This window comes from Hippopotamus amphibius, chromosome 8 (genome assembly GCF_030028045.1).
Source record: "Hippopotamus amphibius kiboko isolate mHipAmp2 chromosome 8, mHipAmp2.hap2, whole genome shotgun sequence".
Classification (NCBI taxonomy): Eukaryota; Metazoa; Chordata; class Mammalia; order Artiodactyla; family Hippopotamidae; genus Hippopotamus; species Hippopotamus amphibius.
In genome coordinates, this window is record NC_080193.1 from 82,097,949 (window position 1) to 82,120,645 (window position 22,697).

Consider the following 22,697-nt stretch of genomic DNA (forward strand, 5'->3'; position numbering starts at 1 on the left):
CCTGATATATATACATTAAGGCATCATAAAGATGCTGAGAATTGATGGCTTATATATATATATATCTGATTCATTGGCTTGAGTATATGTGGTCATAATAACTTAAATCAGAATAACAACCTGGGTCATAAACACATTGTATTTCAACTCTGATGTTACCTGAACACATCTTCATCCTAGATTTGTACTTCATTGATTGTTGGGTTTGAAACATAATCTATAACTGGTGAAACATGGCAGCAGGATTTATTTAAGCTACTTAAGATCTCTCCATGATTTCCTGTACTTGTGACTCTGCTTTTATTTTTCTTTTTACCACCTCAGTGATACAAGCAAAATCCAAAATCTTCAATAAGCATTTTACGTATACAGTTCCCCCACTGAGTACTCATTCACGTGTACACATGCACACATAACAGATACACATGCTCCCACTTACCTTATTTTCCTTATTCTTTCAGAATTCTAGTTGGACATCAAAATATACATTAATTATAAAATATTAAAAAATTATTTTATAACATTTCAAAGGCTTGAAAGAAACTATTACTGAGAAAGCATTACTAGGTCTTTAGCAATATAGATTACAAAAATTCCCTACCTCCTGTTATATTTGGTTATATTGAGCAGCATTTTACTATTGCTGTCAAAACCCTTATGAGGAAAACCACTATGACAATAACTTCAAAGACATACCTTTTCTCTCAGAAATATAATACTAAATTGATTGTTAAAGAAGAATCACATACTGTCCATTTTAGGAAGCATATATAGTAATTTAAATATACAAAATATATGTGATAGTTTCCTTTTTATTCATCCGTGGGAATATTTATAGTCAACTAACAAGTTACTCTTAAAAGATATATATGATTTGTTTAACTTAAAGTTTACCACCACATAAAATTGAATCCACCCCGTCTCCCATCCCCTGCATTTTCTGTTTCTTCCTTGAAACAAAATAAAATAAACAACTGGTCATAATTCTTTGGTCATGGTGTCACCATCAGTAAGAATGGGTGTGGTGAACATGCACAGAAGATTACATCCCAAAAATATGGTGATAACTAGTTTGAAAAATTAACATGAAATACTACTCAATTCATGGACCTAAATTTTAAGAAAGATTGGCATTCAGTATACTGAAATACGTAAACTCGCCTGGCTGAATGTTTATTGATCATTTTCTAGGGGAAACAAACATACATGAAAAGTTACTCAAAAATGGTGATTGCAGTGGCTCTAATGCCACTGGTCCCACCCTCTTGAAAGCACTCGTGCTGTTTAGCCTTTGATTCCTTGTTCCTTCCATCGTCACAGTGAACCCTGGTCTCCTCCAATCAGATCAATGATGCAAGGACATGTGTCCCTAAAGTCATTTCTGAAGGAAATGTTTTCTGCTAGGATGTCAAATGTATCCTATTAACTTTCTCTGGAGTCTAACTAACCATTGCTTACACTAAACAAGACGATACTGAAGAGAAATTTTTATAAAGCCAATGTAGCAAAAATATTGGTGTTAATGTAATGTGGACGTCCAAATTCAGCATCACATTGGCATTCATTTCCTGTCAAATCCTTAAAAATGTACAAAGCAACAGATGTTCTTAACAAATATGATATTCAACTTCTACATTACTAGCACCAGATCATATATTGTGTGACTGAACATAATTTATATGTGAGCTCATTATGGAAACCAAATGTGGGCAGAAAAAAAAAACATTTTAAATGCAGAAATTAATAATCAAAGGCATCAAGGGACATAAAAAAGAGATAACAAACCAGTTAATACCGAAATTGTATCATATAGCAAAACTCTTGATAGTTCTATCATTTATATACGTATAATGTGTATTATTTCAGGTGTCACCCATAAACTAGTAAAATATTTACATCTTAATATTTTCTGGATTCAAAATAATCCACAATAAATAAGTGTGCCTTAAATGCAAGGAAATACACATTTTATCTTAAACTTGCCACGAACAGGCACAGCTTCCCATGGGCTTTCCAGGGAATCGCTGGCATTCCATTCTGATTGAGAAGATACGTAGACCGAGTGGACCTCCCTCTTCGTGTTAAGTAATGTGGAGCTCACGTCCTCCTGCACACAGTCATATGGCAGTATCCCAGAATACCGTTTGCTGTTTAGAATAGGGTGGAGGGCTGTACTTCTTTGCACCCGCATTCTTCTTCCAGCTGGGTAGGATAGGCATGCTATCCTGTTTGCAAAGGCCCTTTTCCGTTTTCTGTCTAGCTTTTATTTCCTTGCACAAGCAACGCTTTTTCTCAATCATCTCAAGCATTGTATGGTCTCCATGAAACCACTGCATGCATGCCACCTAGCAAAAAAGAGTGAATACAGAAAAAAAAAAAATGGAATGAAAGCAGGTTTTTTTTCTTTTCCCTGAGCTAGTAGTTGTTTTGAAAAATGCCAGCAGTTTCTATATTTTTGAAATTCTTACAAAGCAAAATTAAAGCATGGAAACTGTAAATAAAATTTGTACTTAAATCATTAAATATTATATTAATAATTTAAGCATGAATATTTTACCAATATGTTCTAAAAGCCCGTGCTCTGGAAATAAAACCTGTTTAAAAAAATTTTAAGCAATTTGCCAAATATTTAGTGATCACTTTTATGTTTACTCCAGTGTCTTATGGGTCCCAATATGTCTAAGTTCAATTATTAGAATTACTTTTCAGTGAGATCAAATACAAATGTGGTATGTTTTAAAGATTTTAATGTACACTTTTATTAGTAAAATAAAACTTGCATTTGTTTATAAATAACATACAGAATTGACTTTATTCTTCTACCAAAATGAGTTTCAATGTGCAGCTAATGCTTGGAATTTATGTACTTACATAATTAGATTGCAAAGAAGTTTTGCTCTACTTTTTGATGCTTCAGCAAATGTCTAATTAGAATCATTAGCCTCTGCAATCATTCTAACTCAGATCCCAAATAGTTCCAAAAGTTCAAAGGAACAAATTCATCAGGTCGGTTGAGTACCAGGAGAAGATTCAGTGCTGACTATATGATGATACACATGCATCTATTTCTGGACAGGTAAACACTGCTCCCAGGTGTATATGGCTTTGTCCACCAATAATCGTTCTTTAGAACAGAGTTAGCGAGTTGAGTCTGTGACACAAGAACAGCAGTGTGATTGGGCCATGAACCCAGGATGGGGGTGCTTACGCTTAATTGTTTAAGCAAATACACTCTATGACTTGAAGAGTAAAAATAACTCATTTGGAGTCACTAAATTTGATGGTACAACTTTAGGAAATAATCAGCAAATACTTATGTGTATAACAGTTATTCTGTACCACATCCCATTCTTAGTACTTTGCATGGTTTAATGCATTTATTCCTCACAACAATGACGCTCTGAAGTAAGTACTATTTATTAACCCATAATGATGCGTAAACTGAGACTTGGAGAGACATAGTAATTTGCCTAAATCTACAGAGCTGACAAATGATAAAGTCGGGATTTGAACCCAAGAGTTTATCTCCAACACCTGTGCTTTAACAACTACACTCTACTGACCCTCATAGTGCAAGCGATACTGGAAAGGATTGGAAAGATAAATCAGTACAACGGCCTCAATGTACAAGTGAGGAAGCTTAGACTTTAAGAATTTACATATCTTGTCCAAACCAGGCAGGTGGCAGGTAGGCTTTGGTGTGAACAAGGCAAATTTGAATTCTCACAATTCTTAATTCTTTATGGAGAGGGAAGGATCTTGAGCTAGAAGTCAAAGATTCGAATTCTGAAATGTGTCAAAATTTCACTGGTGACTCCATTTTCTGGTTTCTTTATATGAATAACTGAATTGATAATATCTTACTTTCAGAAGTTAGTATAAACATTAGTTTGAATAATGAAGGTGAAGTCATTTTTAAAACAGTAAAACATTGCCCAAGAATTATTCCTCTAATACTGACAAATACCTAGCAGCAGTTTTCCATACCAGCTCTATGCCAAGCATGTGGGAAGTGTTCTGTATATGTTATATTAAATCCTCCCAGCCACACTGAAAGTTAGAATTTAGCTACACACTACAAGTGAGAAAGCTGAGTCTCAGAAAGTTTAAGGAACTAGATTAAGGTCATAGGTTATTGGCTGTGATACAGACCCATATCAAACTCAAATCTGTCTGACTCCAAAGTAAATCAGTTTTTTACTACAGTAAGCTCCATCTCCTGAATATCATTTAGAAATTATAATAGTTATTATCTTATGTACCACCATTTCCAGATGATACTCAAAAATGTAAATATATTTATAGCATTATGAGTGAATAACAAGTGTTTATCGAATAAATCAAAATCAATGGCTTGGACTTAGATTCCAGAACACGACACTCTTAGATAAATATCTTATGTGTAATGAGCTTAACTTGTTACAAAGTTTCTTGAAAGGATGGGCTATATTTGACAACTTTTGGTGTCCTCTAGACCCTAGACCAGGCCCTGGCCATGGCTGTTCATTTTTTAAGTGAAGTTCTAGTGAAGTTCTAGGACAAGAGCCAACAGATTTTGGTCCTAACAGGAGATTGCCAAAGTAGCTTGAAATTTTTTCAGAAGATTTATAGTATTTTCTAACATGATAATCTAAGCAATAAAAATACAATAACTCTATTTCGGTGGAAATACAAGCAAAATTTATTGAGTGACTATAAACTGTTATAAATGGAATTTATAACACAGAATTCCCAGAGGGCCAGCCCCAAATCACATCCAACACAGTAGCCCCAACATGCAGAACAGAGTCATTGAGCTCTCAGTAAAAGTTTTAGGAAAGCATTGAAGCCACCATCATCAAACAGTTTTTGTTGCTTCTCAGAAAACCCTCAAGATAATTTTCTCTTTAGTAAAATCACTGGATTTTACACACCCCAAGGAAATCACAAAACCTCCAATCTTCTTTAAGGTAAAACATTTACATTATCACTTCAATATTTGTATGGTATTTGCTTGTCCACACAAACATTAAATCACTTATTACTTAATTTCCTTTAATATTTTTAGGGTGTGAATCAGTATATGTAACTGCAAAATAATTTTCCTGGGTTGCTGTGAGAATAGTGTCACCAATATATTTCATTATATTTCATTTCATAGTTGTCATTACAGTTTATAAATGCATTACATTACCTAGAATAAGTATGCATTTTCAGTCAATTAGTAGTTTATACTATATAAGCATGTCAATTTATTAGGAATAATCCATTCTTTAAAAATCTAAAGAATAGGAGTTTAAGAATAGAGTTATAAGGCTATTCATATTCTTTACCTTTTTCTTTTAGAGTAGTTATATATCTACTTAGTTGAGATACCATGGTTCAAAATAGTAGAAGAAAATCAACCTTGTTTTTCAGACTGACTCTGTAATATTAAACTATCTTCTTTTGAGGGCCAATTATAAATTCAATAAAAATTCCATGAGAAAACACTGCCTAATACATGAAAGAGGGTGAGGTATCCTAAGAGACTTCAAATACAGGTTGTTAGAAGATAGCGAATTAATTTTTTAATTTTAAAATGTTTAACAAATCTGTCAAGTCTGGTATAAAATCTTCTCATGTTAAATCTGCTATCAAACATTTTTTCTCATTTAAAATACACCCCAAAATTATTATTATGTTATGATGACATGAATGAAGGAAGAATGAGATTCATTTTGGCGGAGATAAGTCTGCTTTTCATATTTACTTTTAAATAACACGCTTTGGAATATTTCTTTCTGGAGGGTATACATTGTTTTTAATTCCGCAAACTGAACTCAGTGTTACTTCTATGCCTATGTTACTTCTGAACCCAGTGTTACTTCTATGCCTACTGACATGGCCAATTCCCTCCCCCTAAAATGTGTCAAAAATTATATTTCATTCTGTTAGTAAGATGTTATGCTTTAATTCATTACTTTAGACATAACAAATAGCGTGTTTAGCCATTATATGAAGTGTGTTAAGACTACTGCCCACAAAAGATATCTAGACTTTTCCATTTTTTGTTCATCATCAAATTCTTCATATTTAGCTTAGCTGTAAAATTCCATTCCTCTTCACCCTGTAGTTGAAAGAACTCTGTGAGTCAATTTACAACTAATTTGAAACTAAGCCCAGTAAATAAACTCTTCCAGTTTAGTTATTTAATCGTGTCCTGTTTCTTATCTTTAATCCTATGCATTTATTGTATGAACCGTAAAGGAAAGAAAAAATACACAGGCAAGTAAGTATCATTGGAAGATAAATGTTCAATTAATATGAATGCACTCACATATCGCAGACAAGATTTTCCTATTAACAAGATTCAGTGGAGCAAATATTCTTGGCTAATCTCATGGAGATAAAAATCAAGTGAAGCTCCTCCTCCAGGAGGTGAAACATAAATCTCCATTCCTTAAGTGTAGGCTACACACATGACTTCTTTCCAAAGAGTACAGTATAGAAAGAGAAGGAGAGAAACATCACATGAAGAAACTGGTCAAACACTACCTACACCACACTTGGTGATCAACAGTAATAAGTGATGCTGAGAGTATGCACCCTTGATACGATGTGATGAGATGGGCACTTTACCTCTGTGGTCTTTCTCTTCAAAACCATAACTTAATCTAACGATGAGAAAAACACCAGACAAACCCAAATTGAGAGACATTGTATAAAATGCCAGTCCATGAATCCTCAAAACTGTCAAGGTCATATGAAATAAGGAAAGTCTGAGAAACTGTCACAGTCTAGAGAAGGTCAAGGAGACAGGATGACTGAAATTAACTAATGTGGTATCCTGGAAGAAATCCTGAAACTGACTGATAATAACTAAGGAAATTCAAATAAACTATGGGTTAATAATATTGATAATAATGTATCAATATTGATTCATTTGTTGTGACAAAAACACCATTATAATGTAAGATATTAACAATAGGGGAAACTGGGTGCCGGGTATACAGGAACACTCTGTATTCTTTGTAGTTTGTTTGTTTTTTTTTTTGTAAATTTAAAACTACTCTAAAATTCAAAAAATACATATTTTTAAAAATAACATGACCATATTCTTTCCAAAGCATAAGTAACTGTACCTTTCATTCTTTGAACTGAAGCAACATGGTCTAATGGAAGAGTTAAATGATTTGATTGGGATCTTGATTGTTGTGTGACCTTGAAAAGTCATGTATTTCTCTGAACTTGTATGTAATTCCTATATACAATATATATATGTATATATATGTACATAATTCATATACATATAGTATAAACACTTGAATATACTTTATATATATACATTATGCATATTTATGTACCATGCTTCACAAGGTTGTAGGAGGCAGTGAACTAACACATGCAAGGGGTTGAAAAAATGTAAATGTTCATGATCTTATCTACTGATCCTTAAACGCATCAGGAATAACATAAATGAGGAGTCTTAATTCACTTCAGTAATTATTTTCTCTAAAACATAATTGAAGCACTTGCAGATACTGAGTATATTATATCCAAAAAACAAAATAATAGTGAGACTGTCCAATAATAAATCTCCATAATGTTTATTGAAAGCATTCAATTTTTTGAAGTATGTAAACCATAGAGAAAAGAGTACTCTGAAATGAGCACGTAGAGAATTTTACATAAAAATTGATATGAGAATAAAACTGACACAAGCATGCCTATTTTTATTTTTATGCCTCATGAGTAAGCACATAAAAAAATTCATCAAAGATTTTTGAGCAGGTGTGATGGCTTCGGAATTAAGTTTACATGTGAGTCTGAAGATTTGATTTAATTTAATTTAATTTCTTAAACAATAGACATAACACCAATACTAATTTTCAGAAGCTCTGGGGGGGAAATCTATCAGTTCCATGTTGCTCTCTCTGTCCCAGTTTCTACCACCTGGATAGCCCATTGTATAAGAAATCATCATTTCCGACTCTGTAATGACCTATGTGGGAAAGAATCCAAAAAAGAGTGGGTATATGTATAACTGATTCACTTTGCTGTACAGCAGAAACTAACACAACATTGTAAATCAACTATACTCTAATAAAAATTAATTAAAAAAAAAAGAAATCATTTCCAGCATAGGGAGTATAAGCTTTAGTCTGGCTGAAAAGGAAGCTAGAGTTACCAAATTTCTCTGAATTTTCCCTTTACCCTGAAGAACATTTCCCCTGGAGAGCATGGATAGCATTAGTGGGGCAATAAGGAAGAGCAGGTATGAAGGCCAGCTGGTGTGATTTGAGAAGGGGAAGCAATTTCTTCAGAAATTTTAGGAGTGAACAAGTCACTTTCACTTCTGCTGTTCCCATCTTTGAGACACAGATCAGTCAGAGGTGTTAGTGCTCTCAGTGAAAACATTCTTTCTTTTCCATTTAGTGGGCAAAGAGATTGATTCTTAATTAATGTACATAAAGAATAAACATGTAAGCACCATGGCTTTTCTACATATATATTCAGGATAACAGGCAGGGGTTGGCCAACTACAATATACTTCCCAAATAAAGCCCATTGCCTCTATCAGCCCATAAACAAGAATTTTTAAGTTTTTAAATAGCTGAAAAAAACAAAAGAAGACAATTTCATGACGGGTGAAAATATATGAAATTCAAATGTCAGTGTGTATAAAGTTTTCACTGGCATGCAGTGCCCATGGATGGTCTCTGGCTGCTTTCACGCCATCAAGCAGAGTTGAGTAATTGGGACAGATACCACATGGCCCATAAAGCCGAAAATATTTATTGTCTGGCCCTTTAAAGAAAAAATTTGCTAACTTACTAAGTACGCAGTCAAGTAACCCTTAAAATAAGAAATGCCTGATAGAAGACCAAAAAAGGATAGTGTCAATATTGTTACTACAAAAACAGCTACAAAACAAAATCAAGAGCATTGATTCACATACACTTACCACGTTTTTCATATCCAATTTGGCACATTAGATAAATCATAAAGGATAAGACTTAGATTTAAAAATCAGCTCTGACAATTAGTTTAGATAAATTATTGGGGCACATTGACTAGACATTTTACAATTTCATCATTATAAAAAAGAAGACGCATGTTGGAATTAAGGAAATAAAGTGGGTAATCTGGTTTAAATCCTCTAAATAAGAGATTTAACATAAGGTCAACCCTTTCTTTTAATAACCCTGCAGCGGCTATTTGCTTGTATGTGACGTGTCACAGTGGTGATTCAACTTCAGTATAAAGGTTACTTCGAGAACTTTTTAAAGAATAACTTTAGTGAATTATATTTCTTTTCTTCTTTTCCAACTATATTTTGGAAAGAGAGATTAGCTTTGTATAGCATAGGCAACAACATAGGCCCTCAATATACCTTTTGGAATTGACATAACATAGAGATGGAACGGTTATAATTATCTGCACTTGTCATCAAATTCACTAATTGTTTTATTACTTAGTTATCAAATAACAAGTGATAAGATCCATGTTTCTTGATCATTACACAGAATGAAAAAATGCCTTTTGCTTTCACTGAGGCTTACTCTGTGTATCTGTGTATGCATCTACCTATCTCTGCCTATGTATTTGTGTAAAACAATTGAAAGCACACAGAGGTGACTCAACATCTTAGTATTTTCTATGGTAAATATTAAAAGATACAGCCAAATAATCCATGTGATTTTACAATTACTATAAATACCATTTATTCTACTTTGAAAATTACAAATTCAAGGTTAGGAACATGATTCCACACAATGAATTTTTTTCTTTTTTTACGTGAAGGCTGGAATGGAGCTAATTGAACAGAAAAGTGTGAAATACCAAAAATAAAAAACCACATGCATGTGCAAAATAAAAGATAATATAAATGTGCAATTTTTTTAAAAAAAGGTAATATAAGTTTACAAAACCAAAAAAGTGGGGACTTTTCAGTTCCATGGGCCTGGAAAAGATCCTGGCTTTTAATCTCACCTTGGTGGCATATAAATTACTCATCTGGTTTCCTTACTTGAGATATGGTGAAAATTAAATATTATGTTTGAAATGTTGCTAGCTTTTAAACTTTTATGACAGTATTTGTAATAATAGCACCCTTGGGATAACTTTACCATTTTCCATAGTTTTTTGCCTATGCTTTTTTTCATCTTTAACTCTGATCTATTGATGTATTTTTTTTAATTATTCACTTGTAATCCTCCCTCATTTATCAGCAGTGTTGATTTAGAACCTATGTATGTTTTATGAAAGAATTATTAGACAAGTGTACACCTGAGGTATATACTGAAATGGCAGTTTGTTTCAGATGGTCGAAATTTAGCTTTGAGATATAGATATATTGTTAAAATGAGAACCATGCCTTGATTTCAGAGTTGCTTTTAAATGCAACATCCTGGGTATACAACCCACATTCTTTTTCTAGATCTGAAGATCTGTCTAAGAATACAATCTCTGATCAGCTCTAAGCAACATCACATGTTGGTATTTTAAACCATACATGCTATTTGTTTTTACATATTTCTGCTTGTTTATATGATCAATTATGTAAAAATCACTCATCATAAAGATTTTAAAATTGCAAGTTAATAAACCTTACAATTGCATGGCTATAAATAGAGTTTCAAGTTACTATAGATTGCTCATTTCCTCTGCCTGCAAAATGTGGAAAACATCTAACTCTGCAGTTTTATAGTGACATCCTGTAATCAAGACCTAGGTCACAAGTCACCTTCAAGGACCGAGGTTGGTCTGAACTACTCTGCTAAACAGTGGAAATTATAGCTATTTGCAAGCTCCGCCAGTATACTGTGCATCCCTCTGTAATAACAATAATCCTACTTTTGTTTGCATGTTCGATTTCCTTCTTTCTTAGGGGACAGCATAAGGTGGATAAAATGGATATCGTGGCCTGATTTTACCACTTATTAGTTGTGAGATCTGGGACAAGTCATATAATCTTCTCGAGACCTTGGTTCTTCATCTGTAAAAGGAAAATAATAAGACCTCAAGTTTGCTGGGAGAATTGCATGTAATAATCTAGCATCTACCTCAAGGTGGACACAAAAATACAAGCTCCTCTACCCATAGTAGACTGTGAGTTCTTTGAAGACAGCGAGGGGCTCTATAGTTAATCCACATCCTTAGCCTTTAGCACAAGGAAGTATGTCATAAATACTCATGCAAGGAATGAATGAATAAACAAATGGATGACTAGAAGAGCAATGCTTTCTGAGTGTTTTCAGGAAAGGAGCTTTGGAAATCTTTGATTTATTGAATGATCTGATTTCACTTTGGCCCAACTGAATCTAATAATACCCCAAATTGTAGAAGGTTAAAAAATATATATATTTCCTGGGATTTTTGAGCCACAGAAGACATCTAATGTTAAACTTACCCCTCAATGCCATGTGAGTCATAATCTTGGCCTTCTATAGCTGAAAACACTCTGGGGTGTTTGAATCCTTGGGGTCTCAAAGATTTGAATTCTGGGATCTCAGAATCCTTGACTCTTTGGCTCAGGTTACGTGACAAACTGAGGCTCCCTAAACCTTAATGTGTATTCAGCTACCCTTGGGAATTTGCTAAAATCAAATTGTTAGGCATTATACTTCGAAATTCTGACTCTAGGTTCTAGGTAAAGTGGATCTCAGGCAATTGCATTCAAATGGCCCAAAAGGGAGTTAATTCTATTCCATAAATGTTTCTCAAATCTGTCCATCATCCTTTACGTTTCCAGTGTCATTTTCCTAGTTCAGTTCCTGGACTATTAAGATTGCCTCTAAGGTTCCACTTATTGGCTACTTCTCATCCACCATCCACACTTCTGCCCAAGTGCTCCCTGTGAAGCCCCCACAAAATCATGTTAACTCAACAGTTCCCCTTTACCTACAGAAAATAGTTAATGCTCCAGATCCACCACAATCAGCTTCAGTGTGGTCTTTTCTGGCTAATATTTTTTACCCAGCCATTTGCTTCATACTCCAGTCATAACTGACTACTCAAAACTCACCTAGCACCACAGGCACACTACTTGCTCCCATTTTTAGCTCAAGCTGTTTCCTCATTCGGAAACCCTCTTCCTCTCTGCAGCCTTATCTTTTATGTGAAATCCCACTTATGCTTTTAAAGTTCAGCTAAATGCCGCAAGAATCCATTGTGAGCTCCTCTATGACTCTGACAGCCATGCCTGCTTATTGCTGGAGTGCCGTCTACTCATTCATTACTTACTTACTGAAGTCAGCAGCCCTCTTACACCGTGCTATGAATATTGTGTTTAATACATGTTTTGCACAAGATTCTGAACTTCTGAAAAGCAGAGATCTTGTTTATACCATTTTTGTGGCCCTAGAATCCTGAGTTAGCACTCCCAAAGAAGTCCCACAATGCTTTAAATAAAGCTTCATTGAAATAATATTTCAGTGACTAGTTTGAGAGGTAAATTTTTTCACGACATTTTTCTGATTATAAAACTAAAATATACAAACATATGGACATCAAGTGGGGAAAGCAGGGGGGTTTGGGGGGGAATGAATTGGGATATTGGGATTGCCATATATACATTACTAATAAGAAAAAAAATCAAATTGTACACTTTAAATATATGTAGTTTATTGTAAAAAAAATAAAAATAAATAAATAAATAAAACTAAAATATGCCTATTCTACAAAATATAGGTAATCATATAATAAGCAAAAATTGCCTATGATACCACCATACAAAAAATGTAGCAAATTCCTCATGTAAATCATATATATATTGTGATATCTTATGGATGTATAAAATATCTTTTTTTAAAGTTGGGATTATACAATATTATTATATGCTCACATTTTTCTCATTAGAGTCTTAAATACTTTTTTTCAAGATGATAAAAACAAATTATTCATTATGAATATCTTTAGTCATTTTATAATTGTTCACATTCGGTTGCTCTTAAATGCTGTAAATAATGTTTCAATATTTTGTTATTATTTTCCTTCAGGAAGCCACTCAAACAGTAATTCTCAAGTCAAAGGGTCAAAATATTTTAAGGCTCTTGATATGGATATAGTCTATTTATCTTCCAGAAAAGTTAAACTATTTTCCATTCCCATAGCAGTGTGGGACTCATGCCATATCTTCATTAGCACTGAGTTGTGTTACCAAAAGAAACAAGCAAGTGAACAAACAAGTAAAAATTTTTTCTTCATTTTATATGTTTTGATTTCAACATTAACTTTCATTAATAGTGAGTTGAATGAGTTTGGATATTTCACAAATGTTTAATAACAGAAGAGTTGATACACAGCCTTAGTTTCTTCTTTTTTTCTAATAAGGGCGTAGTTTTACTTTCTAATTTATATATATTTTAAATTTAGGGTATTTATGCATTATTTATATTAATAGTTTCCAATGTTTGACACTTTAGTTATTTATGTTATTACCAACAGGTGTTTCTAACTTTTATGTAGTAAAATCAGTTAATTTTTTTCAAAACTTTTCCTTATTTATTCTTTAAATTTCCTGACTTTTTGATAACCTATAAATATAATTTATATTTTTCATAGTTTATGGTTTTATTGTACTCATGAATTCACCTTTTACTTCATTTGTTTACACTCTTTTTTGTTGCTGAAAGTACATTGCTTAGGAAGAGAAAAATACATTTAATAAGAAAACTGAGACAAAAGGTAAAACAATAGGAGGGCAAATTTTACTTTTTAATTTTTCATAAGGTGAGAATCTACTTTTATTTATTTCACATATCTAATCAATTGTTCAAGCACATATTTATCAATCATAGTGGTTAAGCCATATTCCAAATTCCATAAGTAATTCTGTAGTATAATTTCATTTTATGAGGTAGTAACTGGTATAAAACTGTCAATCATTAGAATATGTATATCAGTTCTACCTAAAGGAAAATAAAGTGTAAAACTTACTTCTCTTCTTCAAATTACCTGGTGTAATCATTATCTTCTCAAAACATAAATCTACATGAATACACACACATACACACAATCAGTCTTTTGCAAAAAAATATACTGTTTCATTCTCCAGCTTCAAATGATGCATATATTGGACAAATGTAGTTTTCCAGGTTGCAATGTATTATATCAAAGTCTTCTAAAGTGTTTCACTTTGGAAAATTTTAACAATTGCATTTTAAAAAATCACTGCATTTCATTAAAAGAAAATAAAAGCCTGTTTTGAAGCTGTCTGGAAGGCGACCATATGCTCATACACACGTACACATGAATACATATACGTACATCCATTTCATATATAGTCATAAACGTAAGCACATTACTGTGTATGAAACTATGGATCATACATTTGTGTGTATGTGTATGTATTTGTATGTATATATGTGCATGTGTGTATATCAGACAAGTATGATTAAATTATTGAAACCTATAGGTTTCAAAAAACAAAATTATAAAAGTTTTGCTGAAAGAATATATGTGTCTATCATGTCACTGAAGAAAATAATAGTAGGCTAAAGCTAATAAAATCTCATACCTTGAGATTCTTGATAGATCTCAAGGAATGATCTCAAAACTCCCCTGAATGATTTTATAAAAGTTCTAAAATAAGTTAGCAAGTTATAGTCACCTTTGATCAAGTGACTTTGGAATGAAGGACTGTCACATTCTAAGTATCAGTCGTTTGAACATCGACAATGTAACAATAGCAGCAACCATTATTTATTATACATACACTGTGTTCCAAACACCCAAATGGCACTTAGCATATATCAATTTCTTTAGAGCTTAATAACTACATAAGCATGTCTTATCATTATTTATTAGATGATAAATTGAGGCTTGAAGAGATTAAATAATATGCATAGTATCATATTCCTAATATAAGGCAGAACTAGAATTGGAATTCAAGACCAAATACACAAAATGCTAAAGTCTGTGCCCTCATGATTACATTGGATTGTCTCACAGCTAATACTAATTAAAATGGCCAACACTAGAGACATCACACGCACACACACACACATAATTGTTAGGGTACCTTCACTTCACGTAGCCGATAACATGGGAAAGTGTGCTGGATTAAATAAAGGTGGTAAAGTTTGCTGCGGAAAGACTGAAAGATTAGAGGAGTTATAAACTATCCAAACTTTGGGGGAGAAATGAAACTCTGACCTTATTATTTGTTATATTTGCCATTCCTGTCATCACACTGTCCTCTCATCTTTACTGTTGTCAAGATCATGGTCACAATAACCACACAGCATCTCCTCTCAGTGGGCAAAGCACTGTGTGAACACTTGGCCTGCTTCATTTCATTTTAGCCTCACAATAGCCCTGTGATCACCATATTCTAGATGAGAAAATCAAGTTCAGAAGAGTTAAAGATCACTTAGCAGTCTCTAGAGGCAGACTCCATACGGGGTGTGAAAGGGGATTATTAATAGAGCAGAACACGATCATTTCCTTCCCACAGTTAGACCCTCTATCCATAGTTCAGGTTCCTCACCGCTAACCCATGAGAATACATTTATTAGTTCCCAAAGTATTTTCACTTGATTATATTTAATATCCCAGGGTTAAACTGCAAAAGTAGTTCTCCGTCTTCACTTTACCTCCCTCCCGCCTTCCTTCTTAAAGAAGTCTTTACTAAAATATCTAAAGGAGCCACAATGAAGTATCACCTCACACCAATCAGAATGGCCATCATCACAAAGTCTGGAAACCACAAATGTTGGAGAGGGTGTGGAGAAAAGGGAAGTCTCCTGCACTGTTGGTGGGGATGTAAGTTGGTACAGCCACTATGGAAAACAATTTGGAGGTTCCTTAAAAAACTACAAATAGAACTACCATATGATCCAGTCATCCCACTCCTGGGCATATACCCAAAGAAAACCATAATCCCAAAAGAAACTTGTACCATAATGTTTATTGCAGCACTCTTTACAATAGCCAGGACATGGAAGCAACCTAAATGCCCATCAACAAATGAATGGATACAGAAGATGTGGCATATGTATACAATGGAATATTACTCAGCTATAAAAAGGGATGAGATGGAGCTATATGTAATGAGATGGATAGACCTAGAGTCTGTCATACAGAGTGAAGTAAGTCAGAAAGAGAAAGACAAATATTGTATGCTAACTCACATATACAGAATCTAAAAATGGTACTGATGAACTCAGTGACAAGAACAAGGATGCAGATACAGAGAATGGACTGGAGAACTCGAGGTTTGGGAGGGGGCGGGGGGTGACGGGGAAGCTGAGACGAAGCGAGAGAGTAGGACAGATATGTATATACTACCAACTGTAAAATAGATAGTCAGTGGGAAGTTGTTGTATAACAAAGGGAGTCCAACTCGAGGATGGAAGATGCCTTAGAGGACTGGGGCGGGGAGGGTGGGGGGGACTCGAGGGGGGGGAGTCAAGGAAGGGAGGGAATACGGGGATATGTGTATAAAAACAGATGATTGAACCTGGTGTACCCCCAAAAAAATTTTAAAAATCAAAAAAAAAAAAAAAAACATCTAACGGAAGGAGCATCCCGATTGAAGATGTGCCCAAGTGGTGAATAATAACAATTTCAATAACAATAAGAACAATGGGGGAATTTCCTGAATGGCCAGTGGTTAAGACTCTATGTATTCACTGCCAAGAGCGCTGGTTCAATCCCTGGTGTGGGAACTAAGATCCCGTAAACTGCACAACACACCCCAAAAAAAATTTTTTTAAATAAAAAAGAACTATGGTTCATTTCTTGCTACATAAGAATACCTCCATCTCATCTCACATTCAAACTACTTACTCACTGCTTGTATTTCCTTGTAATTGTGTTCAGAATACATTACCTACTCCAGAACTTTCACCAAGGGAGTCTCTCTGAAGATATTTTTCTTTTGACTTCAACAACTACAACTCAAGTTCATTTCAATAAGCACCTTCTTTCTCAGTTTCATGGCCGTAAACAATATAGTAGTCTTTCTACACATATTTATATATCTCCAAGTATATTCACAAGTATAGTGAGATGTTAGTGTCTCTTGACTGAGTTGCACAAAACTGTTAGGTGAGTCAATGGGTGGCATTAGGAGAAAAAGCCCAAGAAAGGCTACATAAAGGAAAACTACCAGGGATGGTTTTTCATACCACCATGAAAGAAGATGCTAATTACATCAAACCATCGTTTTCTAAATTTTCCAATGTAGCAGAAATTTGAGTAGAATAAAATTTCAACATTTAGAAAAATGAAGGTTTTAAACATTTAAAATGCATCACATTTTTATATTCCAAAATGACAACTAAATGCAAAGCAAGTTGCCAAAATAGGATGTTAACTTGATATCTCTTGTGAACAAATGCAAAATGCAAATTGGCAATTGCATGTGATTTAACAGGTGTTCTCTGGTGAAAGACTATGATAGACCATAGAATGAAAAACCTATCTATCCAATAATGCACCATCCATCCAGGTGTGAGTGACATGATATGTGGATCTAAGTACATGTATACAGAGTATGTATACAGGTGTAATAAGTGGATTCATCTGTGTAAGGGTACAGAGAAATGCAATGACCTTGAGAAATGATAATACTGCATGAGAAAGAGTTCATTTTTGATATAGTTCTCAAGTGTCTGAAATTGCCTTAAAGTGGTGCTGCATTAAAATCTGTATAAAGTTGTGAAGGACACCTAATATAAGCATAAATGATATATATGACAATCCTATATCAAAATGCAAGACTAGGCTTTTCAGAGGAAAGTTGATTTATGTCCAAATATCAAAAATATTATGTCTATGTCTGCAGGCAGAGCCATGTATAGTCTTAAAATATAGATATAGTTATAGATATAGATATAGACATAGACATAGATATAAATATATACATACATATATAACTTGATTTGTCTTTTTTATTATTTTATGATTATGAATTATTTACCCTTGGAAAGTAAAAACACTATGGAAAAATTGTGATTCATATTTTCCCAATAAAGAAGGTACAACATATTCCTCAGCAATTAAACCTACTAATGACTACAATTTCAGCCGTTAATTGATTAAACTGTTTCTAATAAAAAACCTCTGAGCAGGGTTTAGAATTAATTTATGTTTTTAAATGAGCAAGAACTTTTTAAGTAGAAAGCCTTAAAAAGACATTCCCTGAAGGAGCAAACAGTATTACAAGATAAAATTCAATTACAACAAGCGTATTGATGTTTTTCACTAAGTATATTCTCTTAATCACTTACATTAGCATTAATTTAATTTTGTTTAATTTCATTACAAAATATTGCTTTTTAATAGTGCAGATGGACGGGCCACAGATAAATTAGGGAGAGTCACATCTCAATAAACATTTGTTTTATCTAGCAAAAGAGAGGGCGGTTCAGAGATAAGCAAAATAACCTAATCCTCAATGAACAGGCTTTAAAAATTGCTGGCAGAGCTAACAATCATTTTCAGAACTTATAACTTTGAATAAAGTTGAGAAAGTACACACAATATATTTTTATCTCCACTAGAACGCATTGCCCAATAGAAGCATAACTCTGTTATAGAATGAGAAACAAGCTGTGGCTCATAAGGATTCCGTCCTGAAGACAGCTTTGCTATTTACTAGCCCGTGCAAGTCACTTCACTTGTCTTGGCCTCAGGTTAGAAAGAACCAGAGGACACAAATGAAATGCAGGGTTGCAACAGTCTCACAGGTGTAGTTGTATAAAATGCACACTATTTAAAATTTTTGAGCCAATGTGGAGAAATAAAAATCATTAGGTTATATAGGGAGAGAGAGACAGAGAGAGAGAGACAGAGGGGGAAAGAAGAGGGCCAGGGCAAGAGCACCTAGAATTTGGCTTCTCTTGAAAAATCAGAGAAACATGGCAGCAGTTGGCTGGGGTTGAGTTTTCTCTCCTCTCTGTAAATAGGCTTGTCTTTCAGTTCAACTTGGTCCCCTGTAATTCACTTCTGAGGCCAAGTGCCAGTTGCCAGTTTTCACTTCACTGGGAATATAACTTTTTCATTTGATAGGAAAATATTTTCTGTACTGTTGATTCTATCAAAGTGAGAAAGTACTCATTTCCAATGCCTCCTAGGCAGCTGCAGGCATTGGAGTCTGTGTCTCCCCAACTTCACCATCTAAATAAACTTCCTTTCATTCTGTGATTCCAAGTCTGAATCACACTGACCTAAAGTTTGAGGCCTTTCTTCCTAATTCAGAATCATCACTTATGCCCCAAGTAATCAAAATAGGACTCCAGTTAGTTATGGTCAACATTACAAGGGTTTATAATTGGACTCTAATCCAATTATATTTGGATTTCCTCAAAAGAAGTTGACCATTTTCCTTTCAGCCAAATTCATCCAAATCTTCATGGGGTCAGTATGGAGAGGCAGGAAAAAATGAACACCTTTACAAGAAATCAGTTTAAGACCAAGCAGTTTCCATGTAGCCTATGATCTACCAACCCAAGAGTTCAATAGAGAGGTTCCTTCCTCCCTGCCTAATTCATGTCCTCCATCTCAGTTTCTTCTCTCCTGCTTCCCATGCTGTTTACTTACTGCCTGTGAGGGATAACGGATATCTTATGATTTATTTCCAGAAAATAGAATAATGTTTGCAGATGTGACCAAAGGCTCATACCAGAAAGTAAGGAGCAAAACTTTGCACCAAAAGCAACAGAACAAAGTGAGGCGTGGTAACAGTCCCCTCATCTTGGAGGAAGTTTAAGCCCTCCAATCAAATAGTAACAAAGTACATGTTGTAACCTCAGTGGTAGGTGATGTTCCGGAAAGCATGTGAACTCTGTAGTACTCAGCCAATGAGGAACCAGGGGAGGGATTTGAGAACTAGGGGATAAAATGCTGGCCATAATCATCTCAGCTGTGCCTGTCCTGCAGACACCTGCTCTTGCAAGACGGATATTAAAGTCTTGCTTTGCTATACTCTGGGCTTCTATGTCCTTTCTTTGGTAATCAGACAAGCGGATTTATTTCTCATAATTTGGGGGGATTTATTTTGACTTGTGGGGCCTGGGTCTTCCCACGGGGGAGGGAGACGCATCCCACCCAGGTTTTGGGTGGCCTTCCATCGTTTGGGAGGTTCCTGGCCTCCATGCATCCTCAGAGCCCGAGACTGGTTTTTGGAGACAGCCAAGGTGACACTGGGGAAAATAACAGAAAAAGACAGGTACCACAGTGACCCGCTAATCTTGTGCACAAGCCAAAGTAGGAAAATTGGACTATAACTATTGCCTTAGGGGTGGGGAATTCTTGGAGGCTGAGTGTGGTAACTGAGACCTATCCTAGATATCAAGCCAGTGCGGAGTCTCCATCCATGAGTCCCTTCTCCCGGGGGAGGGGGAAATGGCTGGAGACAGACAAAGCGGGTCCTGATGTGTGCAAGAAACCTCCATTAAGGGGGCTTGAGTACCTCAGGAGGGTTCAGGAGCTAGATCACTTGCCTGGCAGACGAGAATGAGAAACAAAAATTCTAGGCCTAAGGAAACAGAGAAGGGGGACCAGTAGAGTTCCCCAGAGATTCCCCAGGAGAGTCTGCTGGAGCGAATGTTATGGTACTGGGAAGACACTCCCGCTACCAGCACTAAAGACAAACAGAAAATGATTGAATTCCGTTATATTGTCTGGACTAAGGAACCAACCCGTAAACCGTCAGTTTTCTGGCCACAGTTTGGTCCGGATGTAGACTGGCTTTGCCAGACCTTGGTCCTCTTCGTGAGTGATAAAGCCTCCAGTACACCAGAGGAAAGAGATTATGCCCTCTGCTGGTTGCCGAGGACATCACCAATGTTTCTTTTTAACACAAGAGAGGAGGACTCTAAGAAAGAGAAAGAGCAGCTAGAGGCCCCAGAGAAAAAACGTTGGGACCCTCTCTCCTGTCTTTCCCTTCCATGTAATCCTCAAACGAGAGCTCAAGAAAAGCTGGAGCAGGGAGGCAGGACGGAGGACCCAGGTTCGTCCAAGGCCCAGGGGGTGAGAACCCTCAGTCCCCAGGACTCCATATTCCGGCCTTAGAAAAGAATTAGAACAATGCAAGGAGGATATAGAAAACTTTCCCTTTCCTTCTGAGAGTTCAGATGAGGGTCCTAAATTGTTCCCACTAGGGGAAGTCCCACTGGGACAAGGGGAGATTGGTTATGCTAATGCCCCACTTACTAACACTAAAGTAAGAAATTTTATGAAGGAGATGAAGCCATTATTAGAAGATCCCCTGGGGCTAGCTGACCAGGTCGACCAATTTCTGGGGCCTAATGTGTATACATGGACAGAATTAATGTCCGTCATGAATGTTCTGTTCATGGGAGAAGGGAAGGGGATGATCCAGAGGGCAGCAGTGGCCATTTGGGGACGGGAACACCCTCCAGGGCCAGGTGTTCAATCGGCCGAATGACAATACCCAAATGCAGATCCTAATTGGGACAATAATGATATAGAGGACAGGACAAAATGCAAGACCTAAAGGGGCTGATAAGGGAATTTGCGAATCAGCCCCAAGATCTCAGAATGTCTCTAAGACTTTTGAGGTCCAACAAGAGAAGGAAGAGACTCCAACTGTTTTCCTGCAGAGACTCAGAGATCAAATGAGAAAATACTCTGCACTAGATCCAGAAGAGCCGGTGGGACACGGCCTCCTGAAGGTTAACTTTGTCACTGAAAGTTAGCCTGATATTGCTAAAAAGCTACAGAAACTTCAAGGGTAGAATGAAAAACCGGTAGAAGAATTCCTTAGAGAGGCGCAGAAAGTGTTTGTGAAACAGGACGAGGAGAGACAGAAGCAGAAGGCAAAGATTATGGTAACTACTGTTGAAAAGGTGATTGAGAAGAGGAGCGGGGATAGAGGACTGCATTGGGGAAAGGCAAGAAGTCAGAGGGGACAACATAAAGGAGGAAATGGATCATGAGGAGGAGGAGAGAAGAAATGTTACAAGCTTGGAAACCTGGGTCACTTCAAGAGAGAGTGCCCCCATTGGAAGAAGGAGGAAGAAGTGACCTCCCTCATGGCTTTAGATGAGGAAGAGTAGGGGAGCCAGGGGCTCCCCTTTGCTAGACGCCACCAGGAACCCTTGATAAATTTGAAGGTAGGGCCCAAAGGGGAGGATTCAACCTTTCTGGTTGACACAGGGGCAGCCCATTCCTCCCTAACATTCAAACCACAAGGGATGAGATTCTTACCGGAGAAGCTTCTAGTTTCAGGAGTAAAAGGAGAAGGGTTTCAAGTTCCTATATTTGAAGCAATGACTGTGAGGACTGAGACTGAGACAACTGAAGGATCATTTTTATTTGTTCCCGAGGCAGGGGTGAATCTTCTAGGCGAGATTTAATCATTCAATTGGGTTTAAAGATAGGGATAGAGAAGGGCCAAGTTAAAGTTCTGATGGCATGACTCATGGAAGAAGAAGAAGAAAAGATTAATCCGGAGGTATGGCTCAAGGAGAGAAACAGAGAGGGACTACAAGTCTCCCCGATAAAGGTCCCTTTCAAACAACCGGGTGAAATAGTTTGCAGAAAGTAGTACCATATCCCAGTGGAAGGAAAAAGAGGTCTCCAGCCAGTAATTGAGGGCCTTATTAAGGATGGGTTGCTGGAACCCTGTATGTCACCATACAATACTCCAGTGCTTCCAGTAAGAAAGTCAGATGTGTCATACCAGTTAGTGCAAGACCTCCGGGTGATAAATCAGATAGTCCAGACCTGACATCCTGTAGTCCCTAATCCTACATGCTCCT

The 22,697-nt window shown here is 35.8% G+C and overlaps 1 protein-coding gene across 1 annotated transcript in view; it reads right to left on the bottom strand.

Annotated features, from left to right (window-relative positions):
• Window positions 1–2,117: 2,117 nt before the first annotated feature.
• NYAP2 (neuronal tyrosine-phosphorylated phosphoinositide-3-kinase adaptor 2) overlaps window positions 2,118–22,697 on the bottom strand; it is a 258,793-nt gene continuing 238,213 nt past the window's right edge. The window contains exon 6 of the mRNA XM_057747087.1: window positions 2,118–2,345. Coding sequence (XP_057603070.1) covers window positions 2,118–2,345 — 228 coding nt within the window. The remainder of the gene's footprint in view (window positions 2,346–22,697) is intronic.